General features: G+C 45.3%; 2 protein-coding genes and 1 long non-coding RNA gene across 7 annotated transcripts; all 3 read left to right on the forward strand.

The window, feature by feature from the left end:
* The first annotated feature begins 227 nt into the window (after positions 1-227).
* Positions 228-3,773, forward strand: LOC120686496. 5 transcript variants are annotated; one of them, XR_005680216.1, is made up of 6 exons: positions 228-871; positions 1,481-1,592; positions 1,731-1,871; positions 3,071-3,175; positions 3,351-3,421; positions 3,742-3,773. It is a non-coding gene; the product is annotated as an uncharacterized LOC120686496 (long non-coding RNA). The 5 variants fall into 5 exon arrangements; XR_005680215.1 differs by having other exon boundaries at positions 3,346-3,421; positions 3,742-3,770; XR_005680218.1 differs by lacking the exon at positions 3,351-3,421 and having other exon boundaries at positions 230-871; positions 3,462-3,770.
* Positions 3,774-11,836: 8,063 nt separating this feature from the next.
* LOC120686122 (putative NAC domain-containing protein 61) lies at positions 11,837-12,722 on the forward strand. The gene is made up of 2 exons (XM_039968287.1): positions 11,837-12,225; positions 12,346-12,722. The coding sequence occupies exons 1-2, from the start codon at positions 12,021-12,023 to the stop codon at positions 12,711-12,713; spliced, it is 573 nt and encodes a 190-aa protein (XP_039824221.1). The 5' UTR covers positions 11,837-12,020; the 3' UTR covers positions 12,714-12,722.
* A 6,765-nt stretch (positions 12,723-19,487) lies between these two features.
* LOC120686578 (insulin receptor substrate 4-like) lies at positions 19,488-24,926 on the forward strand. The gene is made up of 2 exons (XM_039968792.1): positions 19,488-19,626; positions 24,409-24,926. Exons 1-2 carry the CDS (start codon positions 19,488-19,490, stop codon positions 24,924-24,926), a joined length of 657 nt encoding a protein of 218 aa, XP_039824726.1.
* The last annotated feature ends 1,056 nt before the right edge of the window (positions 24,927-25,982 follow it).

A 25,982-nucleotide genomic window follows, 5' to 3' on the forward strand; every position in this document is an offset into this window, starting at 1 on the left:
GCGCGAACCCGATGGTGTCTGCCGTCGCGCCACCGCTTCCCCTCCGTGGCGACCGGCGAGGGCGTGGCCTGGGACACGACGCCCACGAGCTAGGTCTATTCTCCCTGTGCGCTGCCGCCGCCGTGATGCGCGGGCTGCAGGTAATTCCGTGCCTCAGCCGCCCCTCTGCCGCGGCTGCACCCGCGTTCTCCTACACACCATTGCCCTCTGCAGCTGCCGCCTCCACGTCGTGCGTGGCCGACGACTGCAGTGGCCAGTGGGCCGGGGATCCCTCTCCCTCTTCTTCTCTACTACTATCGCTTTCTCCTTTGCTTCTTCTTTCACTTCTCTGTGATTTGTTTCTCCGTTCAGTTGGCTGCTCCTCTGTAGCTCCAACATTGATTCCGGCGCTCGACAATGTGTACTTCACGCTCGTATCATTGGAGGCTCAAGATCAGATCAAGTTTTCGTCCTTTCAATTTTGCTTCTGTTCATGTTCTTTTCTTTTTCACGGAGTCTTCACATTTAGACTGGTTTTGTACTTTTCTAATTAATCTGGTGATACTGTCGCTGCTTGCTTTCCTCTCCCCTCTTCTTTCTTATCTTCTTGCCTGCAGCTTTTGCAACTTAGCTGTACAATATACCTATGCATATATGGTTATTAGCTTGATTTACCTTTTGAATACATGGTCGTGCCTTCAGATTTGATTTGTTTCTTCCTTTGATTTTAATCTCGATCTGATGTTTCTCCTCATTGTGCCTCCTTTGGTGCGGGCTGAATTGAGATTTGTATGATTCCAGTCCTCATCTGTTTTCTCAGAGATACATTACAATTTGCTTGCTACGTTTGCTGTGGTTGACGGTGTCTGCAACAACAACACTACAGTTGCAGGTAAACAATACAAACCACCCATTCCAAAGTTGCAAATACAGTTAAGAACTATACCTTTCCTTGCTTATATTTTATACCATTGATTCTAAGCTAGGAATTAAATTTAATGTATGCATTTGCCTTCCCTGTAAAACCTGTTTATTCACATCTGTCCAGTTCAGTCATTAACAGGCCTAATGAAATACTGTGGAAAGCTAATCTACCTCTGAAGATAAACCAAAAAAAAAAATGTTTGGTTAGCCCAGCAAAATTACATCTTAACTAAGGACAACCTGTTAAGGAGGAAATGGCATGGGAGTGCTACTTGCCAAGTTTTATCTGACAATGATACTGTTAGTCATTTGTTCTTAGAATGCTCCCTAGCCAAATATGCCCGGAGCATTGTGGCCCTGGTTGTGGGTGTTAACTGCAAACCCTGCTCGGTGGATCAGTTCTGGGTCTTTGCTCAGAGGTTCATGGGTCAGGGAGGAAAATACCATATGGTTGGATTAGCTGCGGTCTGTTGGGCTCTTTGGAGGGCAAGAAACAATGTGTGCTTTGAAAAGAAGATAACTTGATCTCCGACCAAGACCATTTGTTTAGCCTCATCTTTCATTGTTTTCTGGGCAGATCTTCAGTAGGAAGTTCACAGAGATGCTCTGGTGGTTGGGGCTGAAGCTCTGAAAGTGACGGAAGAGATACTAGAGTGGTGCTGCTGAGGTGAATAAAGGAACACATCTTGGTGCGATTCTTTCAGATTATTAGCATAATTTCATTCACATCAGCATGTCTCCTAATAGCCATCACTCAAACTGTGATTTCAACCCCAAATGGGGGCTACACTATTAAAATCTTAAATCTGTTTACCTTACCTTCGCAGGCACCGCATCATGCCAAGCTTATCACCATTAAGGAAGCAGAAACCCTCATTTCCGCATCACAAAGCAGTGATGCCCAGAAAACAACATTTATATTGCCTCAACCCTGCTAACTAGAGTATATATGCAGCACCTTTGCCTCGGTAAGTTTCGCTTACTCCATGCATTATGCTAGGACCATTAACTGCTACTACTTATTTCCTTATCCTCTGAAAAAATATTGGGTCTATCCAAGTATGAACACAGAAGAAAAACATATAGACAAACAGTATGACCATATAGAAAAATATTGGGTCCATCCAAGTATAGAAAAAAATATAGGGTACGCCGCCTCCCTGATCCAAGTATGAACACATAGAAAAAAAATAGTCCTTTCACAACAGCGCCTGGCTCACGTATGAACACAAAGAAAAAAAATGTCCTTATCAATCTTGCCAAGCTCTTATTCGAATGTGGACGCTATACTCTGCTTCAGAGCCATACGTCAAGGCTAGGGACTAGGGAGGCGTACCTGACTGAGCTTTTCACATATGTAAATGACTCTTTACTTTATTTTGGTGCTCCTGTGTATTACTACTTACTATGCCAGTTCATGTTTTTGCTCACAACTAAATCGTTAAAGATATATTAAAACTGCTGCTTTATGAAACAACCTGTTTAAATAAAAATACATCAGAACTTTTGCGACACAATAAGGAACTAGCTCCTCAGGGGAAAAGTATAAAGTACATACCTTTCCTTGGGAGTTGGGACATAGCTCTTCTTGGTCAAATATATCCAGGTTAGGCATCTCTTAAAAACAGTATGAAGATTTAATATTTATAGCACCTCTGTCTAAATAATATTGATATGAAGTAATTATCATTGCTTCGTTAATGGCACCTTAGCATGCCTTCCAATTTTACATTTCCAGTTTCTACCGACATGTAATTGTTTTGAACTACATATCTCACCCATTAACTGCAACAGACAAAGTCATTTCATTATAAGAACTACAGCCTCCTAAGACTTACTATAAGAACTCACTTCTGGCATACATATTCCTTTGCGGCTTCTTTAGCCAACAGGAATTGAAGCTGCCTCCAGTGTTTTGCCAAGCACCCAAATGCTACTATAACCTATGTAGGTTACTATCGCCGATGAAGCAATCTAGCATCTTATCTATTTAGTAGACTGTAATATTATGCTCTTTCAATTACATGGTTTGTGACCTACTCATTGCTACTGATGTGGAACACACATCCAGAATGTCCATCGCAGATAAACTGATGTAGAGGTTTGATCCTTTTCAAAAAATATGCTTTGTTTTTTATTTAACCTGCTCTTCCTGTTACCTTTGCAGACAATAAATCTACTCTGCCATTCTTACATCATTTGACTCTATACAACGCTTGTCGTAGACAGCTTGATGCCTAGATCATTTCAAAAACTGACGCATCTCTCACAGGTCCGCGTGCGATTTATGATTGAACCTGTTTTCTGTACATCCAATGCGGTCAGCTAATCCCTTTATTTTCGTTGTTCTCTTAGTATTGTAAAATGTGACAGATAAAACTACCTTAGAATGATTCTGTACTTCATGCTTAATTTCTTTTCTTTCTTTCTTTTTTTCGAAAGGGAAGATGTATTAAACAGCAGCACAATACATCCCCCCACATTACAAACAGACCCCTGGAAAAATCAAGAATTACAAGTAAGTCCCTAAGGCTACTGTGCTTCTTCCCCCACTCCAGGTTCCTGTTTGTCTCCTCCACCACCTCGTTGATCCACCACCTCCCATCTCGGCAAGGAACTCCAAGCATTGGAAGAGCCGCAAAACGCAACGCCCAGTCCCCAACCAAGCGCATCAACACCATTGAACGCCCATGCTTAATTTCTTATTTACTATGCTCTTCCAATTCTTTTTGCACATAGCATGTCTCCTGCCACCATTACCTGCTCGATCTGTTAACCACGCTTCTAATAATCGGGTTGATGCCTAGATTGTTCCACAAAATGATGTCTGTTTTCCAGGTCCGCGTGCGATAGCACGCGTCATGCACTAGTCTGTAAGAAATCAGCATGCATATGCATATTCTGCTGGGCCGAGGGTCCAATTCCATCTGGTCCAACTCCAACTCCAACTTATTTGGTATGATCTGCATGACGGATACCCAAGGAAACAAAACTGAAGTGCAGGAGATTTGAGTAGCATGTGCCAACGACTCGATTAGTCACAATAAAGTAGGCACCGAGAATATTCTTCTTTATTAGAAAAAGAAGAATAATGCTCCTTTTCGGACGCTGGGCATGCTTTGAATTCATGTTCCCCCAAGATTCTGCATCGTTTCTTGCTGTGGTTCTTCCTATTAAAAAAATGGAAGTCTGTTCTGTTTAGTATTCAGAATAAGAGATGCTATTTGAATCACCCTGAGCCCTTCCGAGATTCCATTCGATTACAGAGTTTGTAACTGCAGGCCAATCTCTTGCCGGTTTCCAGGTCTTTGTGGTAACTGCAGGGTTTCTTGGCCCTGGTCGGCTACCTGCTTCCTGGTCTGGAGAAAAGCTAGCTAGGAGGTCAACAGCGAGCAGGGGGGCGTGCATGTCCGCCTAACTCGCTAAGTGCCCGACTCCACAAGAAAGCTAAAGATTCTGGAGAAATCATGCATGTTTGCATCCAACTGCAGCAGCAGTCCTGATCGAACGAACGTCTTGACATCATCCAGCGGACTCTCTCGAGACTTTGAAGCCTGCCAGCGTTGAGTTCGTTCGTTCGTTCACAATCCAGAAAGATTTATTTGCATGTGTGCTCGTGTGACGCCTGACCTACCTGACCCTTGGAATTGAATTCAACGTCTGCTACTGATGAATCTGGTATGAACGTGAGACCACATGTACAGACGCATCACTTCCTGTATCATCGTACGATCGATGCGTGCAGGACCAGAGAATTGAAGAACGCACAATCATCCGATGGTTACAGACTTACAGTTACAGCAGGAACGCCGGTTTAGTTTGGTTTCCATGGCGATCGAGACCGCGAGGGCAGTCAAAGTGTGGCGCAGGGTTCAGACTTCAGACTGCCTAATCTGCCAGCCATGGGATATCAGTTCAGAGTTTCAGACGACTTGAGAGAGTGTGGCGCAGGGCAGAGCTAGCGAGCGAGCGAGAGAGGTCTCACTCATCAAACCGTGTGCATTTCAGGTATAATTCTGCACGGCTGGGAGCCTGGAACTGGTAAGCAAAGAGCTCATCTTTTGACTGGTTGACTCGTGGATCGATCGATCGAAGACGACGACGCCTGTCCGTACAGTCCGTGTCCAGTGTTGGGTCGTCTAGACTCTAGAGCCGAGTCCGGTCAGATAACCGGTCTGAACCCTACCCTCAGCCGGCCTGCTGCTGGCAGCTGAAACAAAAGACGGTCAAATCCGATGCTTCCATCAGAATGGAATTCAACAGTTGCCTTCTGATGATGCCTCTGATTTCCTGCTGATTTTCTAGGCTGTTTCAGAATCAGAACGTTGGATTCTCGAAACATAGAGAGAGAGAGAGAAAACAAACACGGAATTCGGGATGAAGTGGCTCGAATTCAAGACAGTGAAACGAGTGCCGCCTTGCAGCCAGCCGTTTAAGTGCTGGAAACGGAAGAAGCAAATTCCCTATATGCCACTGAGAAATGCAAAACATCTCTTATATGCCATTGAAAATTAGCATATCCCATTTATGCCATCGTTTTTAATTTTTCATCCCCTCTATGTCATTGCTGTAAAAAAATCAACAACAGAGCAGTTAAATTGAACGGTAAAAAGACAATATTACCCCTGGCTCCTATCCCTTGCCCTCTCTCCTACCATTGACGTGTGGGACCCACACTCATATTCATCTTCAACCTTCACCCCATCGGATCCACGAGGGCTCCTCCGAGGGCCGGCGGGGTGACGCGGCTCCTCGCACAGGCAGCGGCGTAGCTCGGCAGTTCCTTGGCGTCTCGCAGATCCAGGCGAAGCCTTGTGAGCTCGGCTCAGCAGCGGCGTGGATCCGGCTCCAGCGAGCGTGAGGAGTCCCGAGAGCTCCATGGGTGGTGAATATTCCCGCCGATTCCTTGGGCTAGGGCGTGGCGGCACGAAGGCGGGCCAGGGATGCGTCGGCAGCAAGAGCGTCCATCGGGCGCATGCAAGGATTCGAATGGTGCGGCGACGCGCGAGCCCGACAGCGCACAGGCGGACACCAGCGCGGCGCGCAATGCAGGGTCCAGCATCGGCAGTGGCGCCACTCCGAGTGAAGGTTGAAGATGAATATGACATGTGGGTCCCACATGTCAGTGGTAGGAGAGAGGGCAAGGGATAGGAGCCAGGGGTAGTATTGTCTTTTTACTGTTCAATTTAACTGCTCTGTTATTAATTTTTGCGGTAATGGCATAGAGGGGATGAATAATTAAAAACGATGGCATAGAGGAGATATGCTAATTTTCAGGACATAAAGAGGATGTGTTACATTTCTCAGTGGAATTAATGAGACCTAAAGAATCTAATGAGACCTTTGACCGCGCGATTAGAGGATGGTTACTGTAGTATCACTGTAGCAAATCATCGATTAATTACCGTTATTAGATTCATCGCGAAAAGTCACACCCATCTCTAAAAAGATTTTGCAAATAGACTTCATTCAATCCTTCATGCGGGAAAGATTCTCTTCTAGCGCTAGGAATTCTAGCGCCAACCAAACAAGGCTAAAAAGAGTTTACAGGGGCGGGTAAAAAAGTATTTCTAGGGACGGATTTCGTACCCGTCCCTGCTTTTCGCAGCTAAAAATAGTTGTTTGCACGGGCGGGTACGTTACCTGCCCCTAAAAACTCATTTATAGGGGGCGGGGCATGCCTTCACTCGTCCTTGTAAATGGATTTCTAGGGGCAGGTGATGCTACACCCGGCCCTACAGATTGAATAAAAAATAAAAAACACTGGCAGCAGCTTCGAGACGCCGCCGGCGTAGGTGCCGCTGCAGCCCTGCACGGTCGCCATGCCACGGCCTCTCGCCGCCACCTCGCCACCGCCCGCCGCCACCGCCCGCGTCGCCCGCCGCCGCAACAGCTCACGCCGCCCGCCGTCACCACACGCGCCGCCGTCGCCCGCGGCCCGGCCGAGCGCTGCTGCCACCGCCCCGGCGTGCGCGCCGTCGCCGCCCACGTCGCCCCGTCCGCAGCCCGGCCGAGAGCTGCCGCCACCGCCCCGGCCGCGCGCCGCCATGGCCCAGATCCGCCATGGTCGCACCGCCACCGTCCAGATCCGCCGGCGTGGTCCGCCGCCGCTCGGATCCGTCGTCGTGCTCCAGCCGCCGCCCCCCAACTGCGACGAGACCCCACGGCGGCGCTCGGGCCGGCCGCCGCGCCAAGGCCCTGCTGGCCGCGGTGCCCAGGCCCAGCGCCCGCGCTCTTGCCGGCCATGGGACGAGGAGTTCGAGAGAGAGCTGAGGGGAGAGGAGAGAGAGATCAGAGGAGAGAGATGTGGGGAGTTCGAGAGAGAGCTTTTTTAATGTTTGTGCCACCGCGCGCACTATTCGAAATTTTTAATCTGCTCGGCGCTCGCTCACTGTTTGAACTTTGTAGCAGCGCGTGATAGGACAACCCGCCCCTGGAAATGATATTTCTAAGGGCGGGTGGTCCCATCACCCGCCTCTAAAAATGGTCTCATTTCTAGGGATGAGTGATGGGGTGACCCGCCCCTAGAAATAGAAATGTATTTTCAGGGGCGGGTTAGTTGCTACAGTAAATTCACATCATTTATAGCAACCGATCAATTTTTATCCGCCCCTATAAAAAAATTCGACACGTTACTACGTTTTTTAGTAGTGGGGGCCTCCTTTTCCTTTCTTCCTGCCCCGACACGACAGGCCATCTCAGAGAAGAACCGGTTCCCGAGCATGCGGTCTAGCCGCAGCAGTGGTCGACCCGTCATCCTCGCTGGCAGCGTCCGAAAACTTCGCCACATTTGCCGCTGCATCCGCACGCAGCTGCCAAGCGACAGCATCGATCTGACGATCGAGATTGTCCAATCATTGTAGGCCGTAATGCGTGCCTGCAGCAGTAGCATGTCTTGTGCTTGTAGCCTTTGGTCTCGTCGTGAGTCGTGGCCAGATATTCGACAGGTCCTGATGTGTCCCGTTTCCCGGCCAGCTGAAATTTCCAGACACGGCTGTGCGGAGCAGAGCTAGGAGGTAGCTAGAGAAAGCATGTGGAAACAGTGAAACTGTGAAAGCCTGAAAGGCATCAGATGCTAGCTAGCTAGCCAATGGATGTTGCGCCGATGATTTGTGCCAGTGTGTTGGGCTTTCCGGCGACCACTTGTTCCCTCGCGCCCTCCTCGTGTCGTCGTCTGTCAGATCCGGCACCTCGGGATACGGCCGGTTAAGTTACTGCGGAGTTCATCACTCATCAGACGCGATGTTAAAGTTACACGGACGACTCGAGGTTAAGGTCAACAGCACATGGTAGGAGGGGTAACTTCACGTAACTTTACCCATTGTTGCTTTTATACGAGCAGAGTTGACTCCTAAGAGCGTTCCAGGGTTGCAATTTTGAGGGTGCTCTGGAGCACCACAGAGAAATATTCCCTCCTGCTATACGCCGGAGATGTGGGTGCTCCGAAGCACCACCTTAGCTATGGTGTTTGATTTGCACTTGGTAATTTAAATAAAATAATATTGGTACTTTAAATAAAATAATATTTTTTCGGTGATCATTTCAAGTTGCAACCGTTGCATTTTAGGTAAGAAGAAATATTTTTTATATTTTGTACTAACTATTTATATTTTGCATGTGCTTTATATAATTTTATTAAGATAATTTGTTTTCATTACCATAAAAAAATAAAATATCAATTTTGTTAAACTTAAGGTAGCAAAAGAATTTTCCATTAATTTAAAGTAGCAAAACAATATTTATATTAAATTAAAAATAGCATCTCGAGAGTATAGGGACTGCATGATGACACCACGAGATAAATTTATGGACCTAAAAAAACATTTTGACAAATTAGAGATCTATGTGGCATTAATATATAGTTTAGAGATCTAGATGACACACCGGATCAAATTTAGTTACTGTTGGTGTACTTTACTCTTGATTATTGATCATATTCCATTAGAAAATATTATTAGCTGGCCCCTGGCGTGCGCATGAAGACAAGAGTGCGAGACCGTGATTTGACCTAGGTAGACAACGTGATGAAACTCTCCAACTTGTTAGTTCATGTAGGACAGTACGTAGGTCTTCAGTGCACATCCGTCCTGGTATGATATATATATTACTATCATGTACGAATCCAGGCAATTGATTCGCGCAACCGGTACTGTACGTGTCCAAAAAAACTCGCGCCCGTCGTGTCGCACATGCATATCATCGATCTCCACCAGTTCGCAACACGCTAGCAAGTACAGCACTACAGCAGAGCCCCCGCGTGCTGGCTGCTGCTAAGCTGCCTTGACTACTCCTAGGTCCTAGCTAGCAAGTCAATGACCCGGCCGGCCCACCACTACTACAGAAATAGTTTTTGATCTTTCACATTTATCCCGACAATCTTTGGACCCGGGACCAATGAAGGCTTTAATCCCGGGTCCAATCCTTAGGGGACATCTAGGAGCTTTAGTCCCGGTTAGTAGCTCCAACCAGAACCAAATGTCCTAAACATTTAATCCCGGGTGGTAACACTAACTGGGATTAAAAGATGACACTTTTGTCTCGATTGGTGGCTCCAACCCAGATCAAAAGAACCTTTAATCCCGATTGGTGGCTTTAACCTAGACAAAAAGGTGCTTCACGGGTTAGTTTAAAAAAAAAGACATCTCATTCAAAGTCACATGTGCAATGTAGGTTGAGTGGTAAGGAAGTCATGTGCGAGATGAGACATCTTGGGTTCGAGTCCTGAGTCAAGCAGACCGAGACTAAGGCCCTGTTTAGTTCTCACCCCATAAACCCCGTAAACGCAAAAAAAAACATCACATCGAATGTTTCGACACATGCATGGAGTACTAAATGAAGTCTATTTACAAAACTTTTTGCATAGATAGACTGTAAATCGCAAGACGAATCTAATGAGCTACTTAATCCATGATTTGCAACATTAATGTTACAGTAACCATCCGCTAATAATTAATTAATCATGGATTAATTAGCATCATTAAATTCGTCTCGCGATTTACAACCCATCTGTGCAAAAAATTTTATAAATAGATTTCATTTAGTACTTCAAATTAGTAAAATTCCATCGCAAATTTTTTTTGCAAAACATGTAAACACGGCCTCAAATCTTTTGCCCAGGCCTCCCGATCCCGGTTAAAAAAAACGGGGACTAAAGCGGTTTGAGAGCCGGGACAAAAGCTCGTTCACACGTCCCAATCATTTTCACGTCGCAATCATTTTCGTTCTCTCTCTGTCTCCCAATGGTCGGGATTATTATATTATCACTTGACGTCCTTGCCCCAAAATAGAATTTCTTTTTATTTTTCTTTATTTGGCTTGGGCTAATTAGGGGTGGTAAATTAAATGGAATCTATTATTTTTTTTAGCATAATGAGTGCTTGTTAGCTAGTTTCCACCTGCAGTGTCAGGACATCTTAATTAAACAAGAAATAAATAAAGTATATGTATCCTTTTTTAGATATAATAATGATGAGATCTTATACATAATCTATAGGGAGAAGTCCAAATTACATCCTCGAACTATCGCAGAAGTCTGATTTCAACCTTCAACTACAAAATTGGATAACATAGCCCATCCAACTGTTGGGATCGGGCAAATTTTACTCTTGGGTGGTTTCCAAGGTGGTTTTGTATTTAAAAAATAAAAAAATTAATTAGCTTTAAAAAATCAAAACTAATTCATTTTGAATCAAAAAATAAAACTAGTACCAATTTTTTTTTCTAAAAATGTAACCTATTTAATATTGCTCTATTTGTAGTTATTTAAAACAATAAACATAATTGCAAGAAACTAAATATTATGAAAGTAAAAAAATGGATCTGAATAATTGAAAAGTATCATACCAGTAGATAGATTACATTTTTAGTAAATTTTTTATACCCATTTTGTACATTTTTTATATAAAATGAATTACCTATGAATTTTTTAGTTTAAATTTGAATATTTTTAATTCTCACAAAATAGAAAATCACCTTTAAAGGGCCAAATTTGCCCGGTTTCAACTGCTAGATGGTTTTTGTTATCTGATTTTGTAGTTAAAGATTGAAAATTGGACTTTCGTGATAGTTCAAGGGTGTAAAGTGGAATCTATATGGGTCACAAACTCACAATCATACAGTAGAATCAAGGCCCTGTTTAGATCACAAAACGCAAAATGCAAAAATTTTGTAAATCGCTTGCATGGTGTACTAAATATAGTCGAAAAATAAATCGCATTACACAAATGGACGGTAAATCGCGAGATGAATCTAATGAGCCTAATTAGGACATGATTAGACACTAAATTGCTACAGTAATATGCTCTAATGATGGATTAGTTAGACTCATTAGATTCGTCTCGTAGTTTACAGACGAGATCTGTAATTAGTTTTGTGATTAGTCTATATTTAATACTTCAAATGATAAAGATTCCCTTCTAAAAATGCAAAGTGATCTAAACACACCCCAAGTGTGCTTGCAAACCATTCTCCACATTCAATAATAATGCTAACAATAATGAACAGGACAAATAAATGATCTTCATTATGGGAGAGCTACAGCGGAACTGATCTCGATCGGATCTCTAAATTTTGATGGTGGCATTGTTGAGCAGGGCAATCGCATGGGCTGTCTTCGTGTGGTCTTGCATCAACTCTGAATAAACTGAGAACAGTGACCTATACCGCATGGCGTACGCCGCGAGTGCACACGAGACGGCTAATCCTTCCACGCACGTACAATGACAGAGAGAATAAACAAGACTAGCTAGCTAGGGAGAGCCCCAAGCATGGCGTATTAAAGGAGTCGTCGTCCCGTCCAGTTCATGGTCAAGGTCAACGCGCGGGAACGCGGCCGTGGCCGTGGCCGTGCATCTGCAGCTTCTTCAAAGCTTCGCCAATCTTCTCCTCCATCGACGAGGAGTGTGAGAGAGGTAGCAACCACTACAAGAAACCCCACCTCTGCCGGCTCTCCTCTATAAATACTGCTCGTGTTATTCTAGCTGATGAATTGCATGCTGTTTTCATACCAGGCCAAGGAGATCGATAGATCTAGTATGGCAGCATGTATACTTGATCATCAATAGGACCAACAAGCAATTTGTAGGAGGAAAAATTATAAGATCGAGATCATCATCAGCATGCTATTGCAGAGAGCGATGGAAAGTAGTCGTGGTGGCAGTGATGATCATGATCCGGTGCTCCCGCCGGGGTACCGGTTCTACCCGACGGAGGAGGAGCTGCTGGGCTTCTACCTCCGCCACCGCCTCGCCGGCACCAGGCCCCAGGTCGAGCTCTTCATCCCCGTCGTCGACATCTACAACCACCATCCCTCCGAGCTCCGGGGTTAGTCGTCGTCGCCGTTCATGCGCCGATCTCTCACTCTCCATCTCAGCTAGCCAGGCCTGGATGATCACACGTACGTAAATTCTGAGCAAAAACATGTTGGTGCGTGCGTGCGTGCAGCGATGGCCGGGGCCGCGAACGTGGGCGACAAGGAGCAGTGGTTCTTCTTCTGCCCGCGCGCGGAGCGGGAGCTGAGCGGCCGGCGGCCGGCGCGCACCACGCCGTCGGGGTACTGGAAGGCCACGGGGTCGCCGTCCTACGTCTACTCCGCGCCGCCGGCCAGCCGCGCCATCGGGGAGAAGCGGACCATGGTCTTCTACGAGGGCCGCGCGCCCACGGGCGCCAAGACCCGCTGGAAGATGAACGAGTACAAGGCCGTCGACGGCGACGACGCGCCGCCGCCGCCGCCGGGGGCACCCGCCGTCAGGGTACGTATACGTGCTGCATGTACGCGCGATTTGTTGATTAATTTTGTTGCTCATTTATGACGACGACGATGGCAATTATTGTGTTCTTGCAGCTGCGGAACGAGTTCAGCGTGTGCCGCGTGTACACCAGCAACGGCACGCTGAGGACGTCCTTCGACCGCCGGCCACTCAACCCGCCGGCGGCCGGCCTCGGCGATCAAGCTGCGGCCCACCTCTACCAACAACAACAAGCTCTACCACCACCGGCGGCGGCGGTGGTGGCGGGCAGCCAGATGGCCGCAGCAGCAGTCGGCGTGATCGTCGCAGCCGCCAACAGGCAGTCAGACGAGCACTCCCATGGCAGCTCATCGTCGTCGGGGTCGCTAGGGCTCGTCGTGGACGGAGCAGGAGACGCCGCCGCGGCCATCGACTGGGACTCGCTGATTCCTCCTGTCGATTACCTCCGCGTCAGCGTGGATGACTTGAGCCATGTCGTTTGGCCACCAAATTGACACGTGCGTACCTCGTGCGTGCGTAGGCCAAATTAATCAGGTGATTAAGAGATTATTGGTTCGATTAGTGGCGCGGTTAACAAAGTTGAGGTAAACCGAAAGGGAAGTTGAGGTACAAGCCTAGCTTAGCTTCTTTCCAAAAAAAAAAATAGGTACAAGTTCATATTAGGTCAGTGCTGGTGCTATACTATAAGCTACCAGATTAGTCTGTCTGCTGGTAATTAGCCAGCAGGTTTTTTAAGGAATTAGTCAGCAGTTTTGGTCCTACTATATTTCAAAATGCACTCAGGACTGAATAAAAATTAAAATCCAGAACCAATCGTGTCTGAAATTAGAAATCATCTAAATTTCGGAATATGGGAGTTTTTCAGGGACTGCGTGCATGCTCGATCGTGAGTGTTGCATGTGACAAAGAGGATATTTGTGATAAGAGTGAGCATGGAGATCTGCCATGAACATGGGCTGGGAATCATCTTCATTCTTCAGCAAATGGTTTTATTGTGGTGTTTTGCACTTTGCTGTGGTTGCTTGCTGCGCCAAGTCGTTAAATAAGGCATGAATATCTGCTGTAGTGGCCAAATCATCAACAGGCACTACGGGAAACTTTCACTTTGCCGTGTGCCTAGCTCTTTACCGTGAGCAACCTCACAAGCACACGGCAAACCCAATATATACCGAGTGCTGGCCACAAAAACTCACGGCAAAAATTAAGCACATGGTAAATTAAATTTTTGCCGAGTGCGACCAAAAACACACGGCAAATTGAGTTTTTGCCGAGTGCCTAGTTGTTGGCACACGGCAAAGATAAATTTTGCCGTGAGCCTAGCTGTTGGCACACGGCAAAGATCAATTTTGCCTAGTGTCTTTATATGGCACACGACAAATTTGATATCTTTTTTTTTCTCCTTTGCCTCCTAAACTTTTTCTTCTCTCCTCATACTATATTTGGTACCCTGTGTTACAATATCGTACATTTGTAGGTCTTTTTGCTATATTTTGTTAATATATTTCCCTTACATGAATATTTTAGAATAAATCCAATTTGGTACCCTGTGACGATCAAATTATTGTTTGACATCAAAACTTTTTGTTAATTTTAGTTTGGTTCATGTGAAATTTTAGTAATTTCAAAAAATATTTAAAGTATATTGAAAAAATATATATACAAATAGTGTATTTTCAAATATGGAGAAAAGAGAAAAAATAACACTTTTGCTGTGTGTTTAATGTGGAGCACACAACAAACTTATCCGGCCCAACAAAAAATCCCGGCCCGGCCCAACACACACACTTCCCTCCCCCACCACGAAACCCTACCACCTCTTCTCCCTCCTGCCGTCGCCAGTCTCCCACTCCTGCCGCCGCCCTCCCCCGCTCCCTCCTCTCCTCTCCGTCGCCACCACCGCCACCCCTCCCTCCTCTACGCCCCCTCCCATCGCCCAGGGAGCACCGGCGGCGCGGCTTTGGGTAGCCATAGCGGCGCAGGCCGGGAGCGGCGATGGCGTCACAGCCCGGCGCGGGCAGGAGCAGCGACGGTGTCGCAGCCCCGGCGAGGACGGGTCCGCCGACGGCGGCGCAGCCCTGCGCAGGCGGGAGGGGCGACGACGGCGCATCACGGCCCGAGCGCGAGCGGCGCCGGCGGCGCATCGTGATTTTCGGGTGAATATTTGTTCGTCACAATTTCAGTGTGGATTCATGAAATTGTTTGAGGGCTTTTGTTGCTAGGATTCTTGTGTGTATCTTTGATTCAATCCCCCTCGAATCTCTCCTGAATCTGCTCGAATTTTGAGTTCTCCCCAAATCGCGTTCATGGAAGAGACGCTCGAATTTTCATTCGAACAGTGGTTTCTTGATTGTTTTGCGATCTTTTTCATGGATCTATTAGACCTTGTGACCTTGCATCTGTGGCTCAAATCTCGTTTGAATCGGTGGAGTATCGAGAGAGTATTTTTCGTTCGAATGCTTGGTGTTTGGTTGTCTTCGTTCGTTTAAGTTTTCTGTTCATGTGCTTCAAGGGTACACCGCGGTGGCGACGGCGGCCTGACGCGAGGTGGAGCAAGCAACGTGAGCAGGGCGCGGCATTTCAAGCGGCGACTGCTGCTCCGTCGTCAGCGGCCTCGTCTGCTCCGTCTTCAGCGGCGACTGCTGCTCCGTCTTCAGCGGCCTCGTCTACGAGCTCGTCTACGGCCTCAACTACTGCTGCCATGCCACACAACACACATCACCCTGACACCCACGAATCATCAATCCATGCCTCCATGCAAGTGATGATTCCTCTCGCAGGTCCAATCAGGTTCGTCGTGAAGGCATGGACAAGTGGCAATGGCTAGATGAGTAGCGACGGCTTGGCGAGCGGCGGCGGCGGGGCTAGCTCGGACGGACGGCCGGCGTGGCCTGGCCTGGACGGCGGCGGCGGCGGCAGGGCTGGCCTGGACGGCAGGGCTGGATTTCTTTTTTTTATTTGCTATTATTTTTTTGTCGGGTGTCAGAAAATGCACACGGCAACCTCTTTGCTGTGTGCCCGACAAAAAGCACACGGCAAACGACCTCTTTTCGACAGTTGTATACCGTGTGCGCTTTGCCGTGTGTTACACACGGCAAAGCTTTTTCCGTGAGTTTTTCGGCCTTTGCCGTGTGCTTTTGGCACACGGCAAACTAGACGACTCCGGTAGTGAGGAACTTGGTCAAAATTTTAAATGATTACTACATTATTTCTTTTCAAGTGATTAAAAATACTTTATCTTTGAAAAGTATAATAGATAGCATCTGTCAGGGAAATAAACGGGGGAGAAGTATCAATGTGACATGTAATTAAGAAAACGATGGCACATGACATGACCAAACATTGAACTATTCAAATGAAGTTAGCTTTTTTTTGCGACTTTCCAAATGAAGTTAGCTACATACACATAGGAGTCGCATTTTAGTTTAATATGAAAGCTTGACAGCAGCAATAATTCAGTAGTAGATAAGAACAAAAAGTTTCAGGAACAAATCATAATGGCATTTCAACACATGAATTTTGTTATTTCCCTGTGTGTTTTATGATTTGTAATTTGTCTTTCAGTTTGCTCCACAACCGACAGAATATTTGGCAATCCGCGATGTGGGCTAGTAATAATATACTACTAGTCCAGTTCAGCACACTTGAAGTAATTTGTGTCTTTAAATCACTAGGAATTATTAAAGGTGACATTTTTCCTTCTTCAATTTTTTTAATAAAGATACTCCAAAGGTGCCTTTGGAGTACATAAAGATATTCATCAACAGAAGAATAAAATATACAATAGATAGTATAAAACGATAACTTGACACAAAATAGCCTGTGAAAAAAATAAGAGTACATAAAGACCAGTCTACTCGTCATATTCCTTTGTCCGTCTAGCGCATGCTGGAGACTGAGCTCACACTAACAGATAGCAAAGGAAAAGGATATATGCAAACACCTTCCTCATACAAAATTTTTTTGAAGACCACAAAAATGACTTGTTGCTTGCGTTAAGATCTAGTATCCACTAGAAGAACATCAGCTGTAGAACCCTCCTAAGGAATGTAGACTTACAATTCTTTACCACCAGAATATTGGGGGCTGCTTGTTAGACACTTCAAGGAAAAAATATGTTCATGTGGTCCATCAATCATCCCTATCAGAAAGTATGAAAGCTTGAAAGTAGTAATAATTCAGTAGTAGACAAGAAAAAAGTGTCAGGTGCAAATCATTATGGCAATTCAACACACGAACTTTGTTATTTCCTTGCATGTTTTGTGATTTGTAATGTTTCTTTCAGTTGGTTTCACACCGACAGGATATTTCGCCACCAGCAGTTCAGAACGTGTGAAGTAATTTATGTCTTTAATTGAGTAGGAATTAATAATAGTGATTCTTTTCCTTCATGTTTTTTAATAAGATACTCAAATGGGGCCCTATATGATATTTGTCAAGAGAAACAATATATAATAGATAGTAAAAAATGAAAACTTGACAGAAAACAGCCTCTGGAGAAAAAAAATAAGGAGAGTACATAAAGACCAATCTACTTGTCTTATTCCTTCGGTCGTCTAGGGCATGCTGGAGATTGAGCTCACACAAACAGATAGCAAGGGAAAGGGATACCTGCAAACACCTTCCCCATACAAAACTTTGAAGACCGCAAAAACTACTTGTTGCTTGCAGTAAGGTCAAGTATCCACTAAAAAAACATCAGCTGAAGAAACTCTCCCAAGTAGACTTACAATCCTTTACCACCAGAATATTGGGGGCTGCTTGTTAGACACTTCAAGGAAGCACAAACACATACATGTTAGTTGGGTAGGCAGGCCTTGCTAGAGAGAGGCACATGCACCTGAGCCTTGATTTTCACCATTTTGTCCCTGTACCGAATTAGCGGTGAAAGCTACGATATTTTCATCACTCGGTTTTCTCCAGAGCTGACAGTAAAAATGATTTTCACTGCCAATTTTATTAGGAACGGGTGGTGATATGTTATCAGTTATCACCTATGCTTTTAAATAATAAAACCGGTGGTAAAAATATCGTGGGTGAAAACTATTTTGTAGTGGTGAATAGAAGCTAAACTCTTTTGTGGAGATGGCACCAACTAAAGCATTAATTTGAATTCAACACGGAAGTTTGAATTACGCCAGACAATGACCTTTAATTTCTCACCTGTGCCATTGGTAGACAAGGAGATGTGCTCTACAGCTTTAGTCGTCGGAAGATGCAGTAACGGAGATGTGCCATTCGACCAGGATATAGGTTGAGTTCACTGGACCTTAGCTTTAGCGAGATATCACTCCATATGATTTCGACAGTTAAGAAAAAAAATAACCATCTCTTTCCATCTGGAATTCAATGGCAGAGAAAAAAGATGTCAGAGAGAAATAGTTATGTCCATGTAGTCCATCAATCGCTCCTATGAGAAAGTGAACGAAAGCCATGTTTGTATGACCATGTACTTAGCTGGAACCACTTTGAGAAATTGTGTTTATGACTTTGTGTGGCCATCAAAGAAAGTTGGATATAGAGTATCGATTTAAAGCCTATTACTAGACTATAGTAGTGAAATGAGTTAGCTCTGCAAGCTAGGAAAATCATTCATAAGGCGGCGTGGCAGAGGCAAGCGTCACCGTGCATTTTTGGGACCGGATACAAATGATTACAATATACTAGCCTATCAACCACTGCTCCCGCACGGGGCTAATTAAAATTAATATAAGAATGATGTCAATAATTATAATTACGTATCTCACACTCTTTTTCATCAATTAAATATTCTAATACATACTCTAAAATATATATTTATCATTTTTTAGTTACAATAGATTTTATTTTGCATCCCACCTCCACATATATTCGATATATATATAGTTGAACTATTTGTTTGTGAATTGGTAGTCTTATCTCTTCCATCATACATAAATACATGGTGACACATCGTGGGTATTATTTTTATATAAACAATAATATTAGTAATGATAGAAACTGTAATTAATATTTTATATTGATACTTTAATATTTTATTATAATTATATAATTTACATTTAGATTTAAGAGCAATTTAACTTCTAATAATGATATAATTGGATTATTTATATGCAAATTTAGGGGGCTATTTGTATTATAATGGCATAGGTGGGTAATTTACACAAAGATTAGGGGGTTACTTTAGATTTTTCTTATAATGGCATAGGTGCGTAATTTAGATATATGTTTCGGGGGTTACTTTAGTCTATTTTTATAATGGCAGAGGTGGGTAATTTATAAGTAAAGATAACAAATCCAATGGCTATTATAATTAGAGTTGTTAGATTGATGGCTAGATGTTTCTGATTTTTGTGAGAATTTATAGGATTTCTCTATTTTTTAGAGTATCCACCTAGAATCCTAGGTGGCTTCATATGGAGACTTGAAAGGAGCCTTCAATTAGTAATAGTAAGATAGGATCCACTACTATTTAATAAGCTCTTAATCTTCATCCGAATAAAAAAGCACCTACTGGTTGATGAAAATAGTTCAAGTTTGTAAAGAAATATGAATGAGACCGACTAGGTTCTAAGCAAATTTAGAATTGCAGACTGAGCATATAACTGAAACCACCCATAAGGTTTTGGGTTCTTTTCTTGAAAAATTTCGGAGCTCACCGAATTGGCCGCAATTTGGAAAATTTGGACCGAATTTAAGCATATTTGAGCAAAATTTCCCCAAACAATCAAACATGGCACTAGACATGGAGAGGGTGTGTGCAGCCTACCAAGGAACGCGCAGACAGCGATGAAGGGGGCGGCGGTGTGTGGTGGCGGCAGGGGGACAGCGTTAGCACGGCAGATCCGGTGACAGCGCGCGATGGTCGTCGAGGAGCCACCATGGTGCAAGGGTAGGCATCGAGAAGTGGTCACGGCTCTTGCAGGGACGGCAGCGGCGGCTACCACGCTGGAACTGGTGGCGAAGAGCCGAGACTGCACGCTGATGGCGGCGGAGACCCGTGAATGGGCTGAAAATTTTGAATTGTTGGCCGGTTTAGTATTATTTTGGGCCGGGTCGAAATGGGAGAATTTCTCTGGAATTCGGTTGATTCGGGCCGAATCCGAGAACCATTTATGGATGTGGTTCCACTTCCACCTGTATTCTCATCTCTAAAACACAAAAGCGCGTCCGTCCCCGGGTAATTCTCTGGCAGATCGTCGTGCCACGTTGCCCATAAAAATTGGGGCTGTCGGATGAGGAGATCGAACGGTCGCGCCGCCGCCCTGAGCTCGTCGCCGAGCTGCTTCCTCCGCCTGTCCTCCACCCAAACCGACGCCCCAAACCGCTCCCACTCAGCCCCTTGGTCCTCGCTGACCCAAGCTCCATCGCCAAGGACCGCTGGAGCCTCGCCGGATCACCGCCCATCACTGTCGCACCTGCTGCTCCGTCGAGCTCCCCTCTCCGGCCATCCCCAACCCCAAATCGACTCATCGTGAGGTAGCTCGCAACCCCCTGGTGCTCCTCTACCCCTCCCCAACTGCCGGCGGGCCTCCCAATGCCGGGAATCGAAGCCCCTCCACTGCAGCCCCGCCTAGGACGACATTGCAAAGATTGAGGTCTTTCTATGGTCCTGCATAGAAAAAGCCGAGGGCCTATCTATGAAAGCTAAGTTTCAGTTTTTTTGAGTTAAACCAGAGAACTTGTAAAATTCATATAAATTCTAGAAAAATAAAAAATGCAAACTAAAATGTTTTGGATTTCTTGCAACTAGATCTACAACTTTGCTTACATGACCATGTTCACTTTCTACATATTTTTAGCTCTAGAATAAAAGATAATTTCATTAGCACTTAATTGTATCTCAAGTTGTAGGCATGCACTAGTAGTGATTTCGGGACTGTGGTTTAAATTCTTGGAGTTCGGCTCTATAAAACTTTCAGGGCCAAAGAGAATCTCTAGCTATAGATTTTATTAGATCCGGTTCTATGCCATGTTTGAATAAATCTATTTATTCTAGGTGTTATACTGAGATTCCTGAAGTGAATTTTTTTCAGTAATACTACATTGATGACTACATGCTGTATAGAATTTTTAGAAATTTTTGTTTTAGTGGAACTTGCTCAAGTAGTTTTTGCCATGTAGAAAATTTTGATATTTTTACCGGTGGATATGTAAGCAAATAATTTTGATATTTTTCTCAAGTATTTCCTGCATCATCATTTTATTGTAGCACTTCTACTTATTGATAGTAGTACAATTTCAAATTCAAAGCACTTCTACAACTCATACACATAAATATTTATGTATGATCCATTCTATCTACGACACCAAAACATCTTTACGTCAAAAATTTTGAATACAAAAGTAAAGTCTATATCAACTACAATCCTACAACATGAAATACGGCCTACGGGACATAGAAAATACAAAAATATAAACTAAAAAACTAATGTGCAATAACTATTTTTCTTAGTAGGCAATCTTTCATTATCAACATTTCATATTTAAAGCTCGAGCAAGGGGCCTCAGGTTGACATTTGAAGGTGACATGGCTCAATAGTTTTGCTCGGTTTGAGCCTAGGTTTAGTGTTTCGAGATCATCACCGCGTTAGCACAATAGCACTGGGCGTCTGGGCTCGTCTTGGCCAAGGGGCAGCTTGCGCCCGTGGGCTTGTTTCGTAAGCTGGACCGGGCCGAGGCCTGCCATGCCCGTGACACTGCCGGCCCGAAACACCTGGGGGCGGCGGCGACGAGAAATCCTATCTATCTTCCACTAGAATTTTAGTCCATATATCTTTCACTATTTGAGATTGGTGCAGTGGCTATTATTATATCCGAATAGCCTAGCACGTGGGCCGTGCACACAGCGGCGTGTTGATTGGAACAGATTAGCAGTGGTGGGATGCCACGCCAGCAAGTGTAGGGAGAGGATGGAAAGTTACACATATTTGAAACTTCAATTGATCTTTTCTCTTCAACCATACATCCGATTAAAAATCCGTTTGGACCATAATATTCGTTGAAATTAATGCAAGAAAATAAGATCCAATATGTTATTTTTAATCTTTTATCTAACAGTTCAATATTTTAATATACTAGTTCAATAATTTAATTTATGATTTTTAACATTTGTAACATACTGTTTCAACATTTTTTAGAAAAATGTTGAATTAATTTTTTCAAACTGTTGAATTAGTTTTCTTAGATTGTTGAATCTATTTGTCAATAATGTTGACTCCATTAAAAGAGTTAAGTAAAACTAGAAAATACTAGACTAGTCTATTAGATATTAGCTTATGAGTGAGTCGAATGCTGCAGTGCTACTTTTGTTCAGCAGTTCAGGCCATCGCAATGCCGCATCCTCTGTCCCGCTGTTTCTTTATTCGCTATGGGCTGTGTGTTACTCAGCAAGTGGGCCGAGTTGGGCTGTGCGACAAGTTGCTTAACGATCTTCCGGACGGTATATAGGAACGCCCGGCGGCGACGGCCGTCCAGCGGGGCCGATCGCCTGGCGGCGCGATCCACGGCCGCCGCACCGCACCCGCATGCCGACGGACGACGACAAGCCGAGGACCGCGCGCGCGCCGTCGCTCCCCCGAGCCGCGACGCGCTGGCGTGGGCGCCCGCCACTGCCCTGCCGCCCCGCTGCGGGGGCGGGCAGGTAGCCCGGCGGCGAGTCCCGAGGCGGCGCGCGCGCGCGTGGAAAGGCGCGCCGGGGCCTGGTTGGGAGCAGGCAGGATCAGATGGTCAGTGGATGGGACGCGCCGATCCACTGGCCAGGTACACTGTACTGCAGCGTCGATCGAGCCAGCGGCGTCGTCGGCCTCGCCGTGCAGCCGCGCCGCGCACGCCAACTTGCGGCAGATAAGACGGAGACGGGCAACTTGCCGTGGCCAGACAACTTCGTATTGAGAGGACTTGCTGCGTGGTCCAAGACTGCGGGCACGCACAATGCCTGCCGGTGCAAGTGCAAGGCGGTGAAGGACTCAAGATAAGGTTGTTTTTTCTCTGTTCATAACTGTGGGTACTCGTACTACCGCAACGTATCTTTTGCCGGTCCGTGCCGTGCGCGCTTATCCCTGACGGGCGTCACGTGGACGCGCACCGTGCCCGGACGACGGGCGACTCCGGCGGTGGTTTTGCTCCTGACTGAACGAAGATTAGCAGCAGCAGAAGATGGCAGTTCCCGTCTCGGGATCGGCGCGAATGGTTAGCGAGCGGGGCACGGACAAGGCCGGTAATCAGCGGTCAACACACGATTCTCCTGGTGCCGTCGGATTACTCTGGGGCGTTTAGTTTCCAAAAATTTTTACCTCGAAATTTATGCTTTCTCTTTTGGACACATATAGAGCACTAAATATAGTTGAACAACAAAACCAATTGCACAGTTTGGATGTACACGACGAGACGAATCTTTTGAGCCTAATTAGTGCATAATTAGCCATAAGTTCTACAGTAATCCACATGTGCTAATGATGCGATCAAAGGCCTCAAAAGATTCGTCTCGCGGTTTCCAGATGAGTTTTGAAATTAGTTTTTTAATTAGTGTCCGAAAAACCCTCCCAACATCTAGTCAAACTGTTGATGTGACACCCAAAAAAATTTGGTTTAGGAACTAAACAACCCCTCTCTCTCTGCGCGCGCCTGCCCGTGTGCTGTGTGCGGTGTGCCTGGCTGCTGGCTCGGAAATCCAATTCCGCGTGCGAGCGCTAGCATGCGTTCTGGCGCTCGATTCCTGACCGGCCTTCACGTGGGTGGGCTCCACCAACGATTTTTCATTTTGCAGCAGGGGGCGTATCCGCAGAGGCGCCACACTGGCCGTCAGGTCATGTGGTGAGGCCTACTTTTTTTCTACTTTTATCCATTTTCTTTTTTTTCTCTTTTTGATATTATATTAATCTGAAAAAGTTATTGTCCTAAAAAAGTTATAAATATAACTTATATAACATTGTCTATTAGGAAAACTTTTCTAACCTTTTTTTTGCTCAAGTTTTACATCTTTTCTGCATAAGTTATATCTACAATTTTTTTAGTGTTGCATTTGCACAACTTTTTCTCCAATTTTATTTGTTATTCTCAACAAAGTTTATTATACATTTTATTTCTATAAAAGTTATGTATATAATCTTGCTATACAAATATGTTCAGTATTATTATTTTTACATAACTTTGTTGTATAAATAATTTTTATTAAAATATTTGTGTATATTTTTATTTATAAATTTATTATGTATCTAAATTATGTAGATGATTTGGATAGGCACGGTGGGTTGGTCACGGCCGAACCACACTGGGCGCGGAAAGAAAATTCACATGCCGTGGTCAGTGTGCGGAAAGCCGGAAAAGAAATGAAGGAAATGACTCATACTTACGTCGTATATGTTCAGTTGACTAAAAAAGGAAATATATGCCTTGTCGGAAATCGTTTGCTACTTTGGCTCCTGGCGGGTATCGCTAATTTACGGTCAACCGTACGGGATGCTCCCGTACGGTCGATCTCCCGACCGTTTTTTTTCCATTTTTAGAAATTGTTTTGTCGTTTTCCGATTTTAGAAATTTTTTCCTAAGAGAAATTTTGGAGAGAGAAATTTTTTTGACGAGAAAAAGTTAGAAATAAAAATTTGAGAGAGAAAAAGTTGAGAAAATTTGTATCCAGAATAGAAAAAAAATTGCATCCGAAAAAGAATACTTAGAATAAAAAATTTGCATTAAAATCAAAAATAAAAAAAATTTGATTAAAAATTTGGTCGGTAAAAAAAATTGTAAAATCAAAAAAAAAAACTACCGCCCCCCGGCGAAGCTCTGGCGGAGGAGGTGGGTTCCCGCGGGTGGCTGGGCGAGTACCTCGACCGCGTCGCCACCTCGGCGTCGTCCCTCTCCGGTCGGTGGAGCGAGCGGCTGAGCCAGGGCCGCCGCAGCCACAGCCTCCGTCACGACGACTCGTGGCGCCGGGATCCGGCGGCGGCTGCGGCCAAGTCGGCGACGCCAGCCGCGGTGGCAGCCCCCGGCGAAGAAGCCCTGGCGGGGAAGCCGGGAGAGCACCGCGACCGCGACAACCTCGCCCCCTCCGCGTCCGCGTCGTCCCTCTCCGGGCGGTGGAGCCAGGGCCACCGGCGCGACGAGTCTTGGCGGTGGAGCCAGGGGAGCGGACTCAGGGGGAGGGAGGGGCGCGGCTCCGGGGGTGGAAGGGGAGCGGCGGTCGGCGAGGAGTCGGCAGCGGGAGGCGCGGGATCCCGATCCGTCGTGAGAGAATGGGGAGGAAAGGAAGGGGAAGGGTGCGGGGAAAGGGAAGGGGGAGGAAAAAGAAATCAACCGTAAGTTGCTGGAGTTACGATCGACTTTAAACTCAGCATTCGGGCTCCTGGCACGCGCGCGTATTAGGAGGCCCCCTGCTGGCTGCTGCGCAGCGTGGGCTTCTAGGCCCTTCTTCCCCGCCCGGCCGGCGAGGCGCGGCCGCGCGGGCGCGGTCGTTCCCAACCCCGGCCGGCCACCCGGCGCGCGCCAGGCCGCGGCTTGCATGCGGGCCGGGGGCTCCGGCTCCCCCACCCCAAAGCAGTGTTTTCCTTACCGATCGGTAACCGCCGGTTACCGCCGATTTTTACCGATACCGCTACTAGGCGGCAACCCATACCGGCGGTAAATTTCGAAAAATTTCGCCCGAATTTAAAATTTTCAAAAATATTTGAAATAAAAAAGGAAAAAAATATGGTAAGAAAGTAGAGATGACATACATCATTCTAATATAGAACATGTTCAAATATTTGACTGTTTGGGCACTCAAAAAAATAAAAAAACTTTCGGACCGGTAATCCCGAGCGGTATCCTCTAATCCCGAGCGGTATTCGGCGTTTTCCGAGCGGAAATCGGCGCGTTTGGACCGGAAACCACTGCATTGTGAGTATTTCTTGATTTTACATTGATTTTTAGATGTTTGTTGTGTAGCTATATTCAAAAACATGTGTTCATATTAACTATATGGATCCATTTGTTCATGGTAGTTGGATGCTAATTTGTTCATTTTAGCTATATGTATATATGTGTGTTCATATTTCAAATATGTACATATATTTTCATTTGTTCATTTGTTCATTTGGACCGGAAACCACTACTATGTATTATATATATTGACGATGATGGTTTGTGAGGACTATGGTTGTGATGATTTGCATGGACTATTGTTGTGATGATCTATATGGACTATGGATGTGAATTTCTATTTTTATGGATATGAACTTCTATTCTATGTATGTGTAAATGTTATATAATTGTTTGATATATACCATCAGTAATGATATTTACAAAATTACGGTGAAATGCTGCCAAAATTTTTAATTTTCCAAAGTCATACGGTGTTTACCGGTTAAAAACGACGGT

This window comes from Panicum virgatum, chromosome 8N (genome assembly GCF_016808335.1).
Source record: "Panicum virgatum strain AP13 chromosome 8N, P.virgatum_v5, whole genome shotgun sequence".
Classification (NCBI taxonomy): Eukaryota; Viridiplantae; Streptophyta; class Magnoliopsida; order Poales; family Poaceae; genus Panicum; species Panicum virgatum.